The sequence below is a fragment of the Trypanosoma theileri genome (assembly GCF_002087225.1).
Source record: "Trypanosoma theileri isolate Edinburgh chromosome Unknown TM35_Tth_4_V1, whole genome shotgun sequence".
Taxonomy (NCBI): domain Eukaryota; phylum Euglenozoa; class Kinetoplastea; order Trypanosomatida; family Trypanosomatidae; genus Trypanosoma; species Trypanosoma theileri.
Window position 1 is genome coordinate 733,947 of NW_021639846.1, and position 2,260 is coordinate 736,206.

Here is a 2,260-nt window from a genome sequence, read left to right on the forward strand (position 1 = left end):
GCACGTCGACACGTGCCCCAGGACCTTCTTGGATATATTTCTGCCCCAGCACGACGCGGCTGGTCCCGGTGCTGTATAACACCGTAGCCTAAGGGCCAACGGGTCTTCCAGAAGAAAGACGTCGCTGGCTCTTGGCTTCCTCCGGCAATACGAAGTACTGGACCTTGGCACCACGTTGAGTTGGCCGGCATTGCCATGGCTTTTCGGTGGTGGCAGCACTGGTGGTGTATGCCTGCACGGCGCCCTGCCCTCTGCGGGGTATCTCCCGCACCACCCCAGTTGGCCTGTTCTTCTGACTTGTCTCACCGTACATGGAGTGGTGGGGAATAGTGGCAAGGCACCCGGCGGTACAGCACAGCAGCACCAGCAACAGCAGTGTGAGCACCGGGGGGTGCGAAGAATAGCGGCCCACCACGGCGCGCGCGCACGGAGTGTGCATAACTGTGTGTTTTCGCTGAGAAGCTTCTAAAAGCTGTGTGCGGAATGAAAAGGGGAAAAAGGAAAAGAGAGAATAAGGTAAAACAAGTGTTACACGTTAACCGTTGAGCAATACATACAGACCGGCAAACGGCTCAACTAGCACCGACATCCACACACACACAGACACACACATATCCATATTTTTCCAACCAAAAGAAGCTACTGAATCTCAGTCGAAACAGTATATTGATATTGAAAAACTCTTATTGATGATGCCCAAAAAGTAATGGGTCCAACACACACACACACACACACACACACACACACACCAAATATGCATGATACGGTGCACTGAAAAGGATCCAATATGTTGACAGATGCGCCTGATTTCCTTGTTGTGTTAGTTGCATATGCGTCGTTCAGATCTGCAGAGGGAGTTGAAGAGTGTTGGAGAGTTGTGCCACGTAGAGAAACCGCGATGTAGCACTAACTTGCAGGTGTTGCTCACAAAGGCACCACCACAGCGACAACGCTGGCAAAGATGAGGAGCAGAAGGGGTGCATGCCCAGCAGGAGTCACAGTGCCATCGCCAATACCAATGTTCAAAGTAATCGTGTCACTGTTGTTAGGCACATGTGCTGCTGGACCTTTACCATTGGTAGCCAAGTTGTTCTTTGTATCGTTGTCGATGTGGGTGGTGGAACCAAACAGGCCGTCTCTTTCAGAAGTATGGTGTCCCGATGAGTCAGTGGGTACATTAGGATTAGACGAAGTTAGTTCTCTCTCAACATGTGGTGCCCCAACAGTTTCCATGGTTGGTTCTGGTGTTGGATGGGGCAGAGGGGACGGGTCTTTGGGTTTGATGGGCCACGTTATGTTCGCGGGAGCAGGCTCGTTGTCCTTGTCGGTGACCTCGGGCAAGGGCTCCTTATTGGTGATGTTGGGGTACCTGGTGCACACATCGGCGTACTTGGGACACGTAATAGTTCCAGACCAGTTAGCACTGTTCGATTTAACATGCGCCCCCTCCTCGCACTGGTACCACTCATCATCACCTTGAAACTGCACGCTCAGCTTGCCCTCCTCCTCACACTTCGTATTCACACACACATCGCCAATGGGTGTTGTCCTATACTTTAGTTCATTGCCCTTTACGCAGCGTGCATCCGGGCCAACAAAGCTTCCAATGATCGTCGACCGTCTGCCATCGGTACAATCACCATAACGGACTTTCTCCACATAGGGACAGTAGTCCATCCAGAATTCCGTGCCGCCAAGGTGGGCGTTCCACAGGTACTGGAAGTGCGGCTCAATCACCTCAGGATATGTTTTTCTTAAGCACTGCCCAAGAGCCATACGATCATAGGTGCATTGTAAATACCCTTTGATCCTCACAGTTGCAGTGCAGAATATATCGGGGAAATTCGACGTTTTATTTTCTATGCACTTCTTCTCCAGAAAGTCACAGCCGGAGTTGTTGGCCCACCTCAATGGCTCTGCCCTGCTGAAATTTGCCTTGTAAAATGGCATGTCATCAAAAACTGCTAGTGTCAGTGCGCTGTAGGATCCTCCTCCAGGGGCTTTAGGTGACATCAGCTCACCCCGAACGTTGCGCATTTCAAAGTGCGATAGAGCACTGTTACCCTGGTCCTCCAACTCCAGGCCAGGGGCCTTGCTGCAGTTGTAGTACTTTTGTGCTACTTCTTTTGCCTTAGGAGACACTACCAGAAACACGTGGGGCTTGCCCCGCACATCGTTTTCAACGGCAGAAATCATCTTGAGATGAGCAAACGTCGTGCCATCAAAACCAAGACCATGTGCAATTTCATGTGCAACTGTA

General features: G+C 51.2%; 2 protein-coding genes across 2 annotated transcripts; both read right to left on the bottom strand.

Moving 5' to 3' along the window:
- Positions 1–88: 88 nt before the first annotated feature.
- On the bottom strand, positions 89–439 carry TM35_000044250 (uncharacterized protein; the record flags this gene model as incomplete). The annotated part of the gene is made up of 1 exon (XM_029022619.1): positions 89–439. One exon carries the CDS (start codon positions 437–439, stop codon positions 89–91), a length of 351 nt encoding a protein of 116 aa, XP_028886277.1.
- A 485-nt stretch (positions 440–924) lies between these two features.
- TM35_000044260 (putative surface protease GP63) lies at positions 925–2,259 on the bottom strand (the record flags this gene model as incomplete). Its single annotated transcript, XM_029022620.1, has 1 exon — positions 925–2,259. A coding segment is annotated over one exon (1,335 nt), but the record flags the coding sequence as incomplete, so codon positions are not given.
- Position 2,260: the final 1 nt, after the last annotated feature.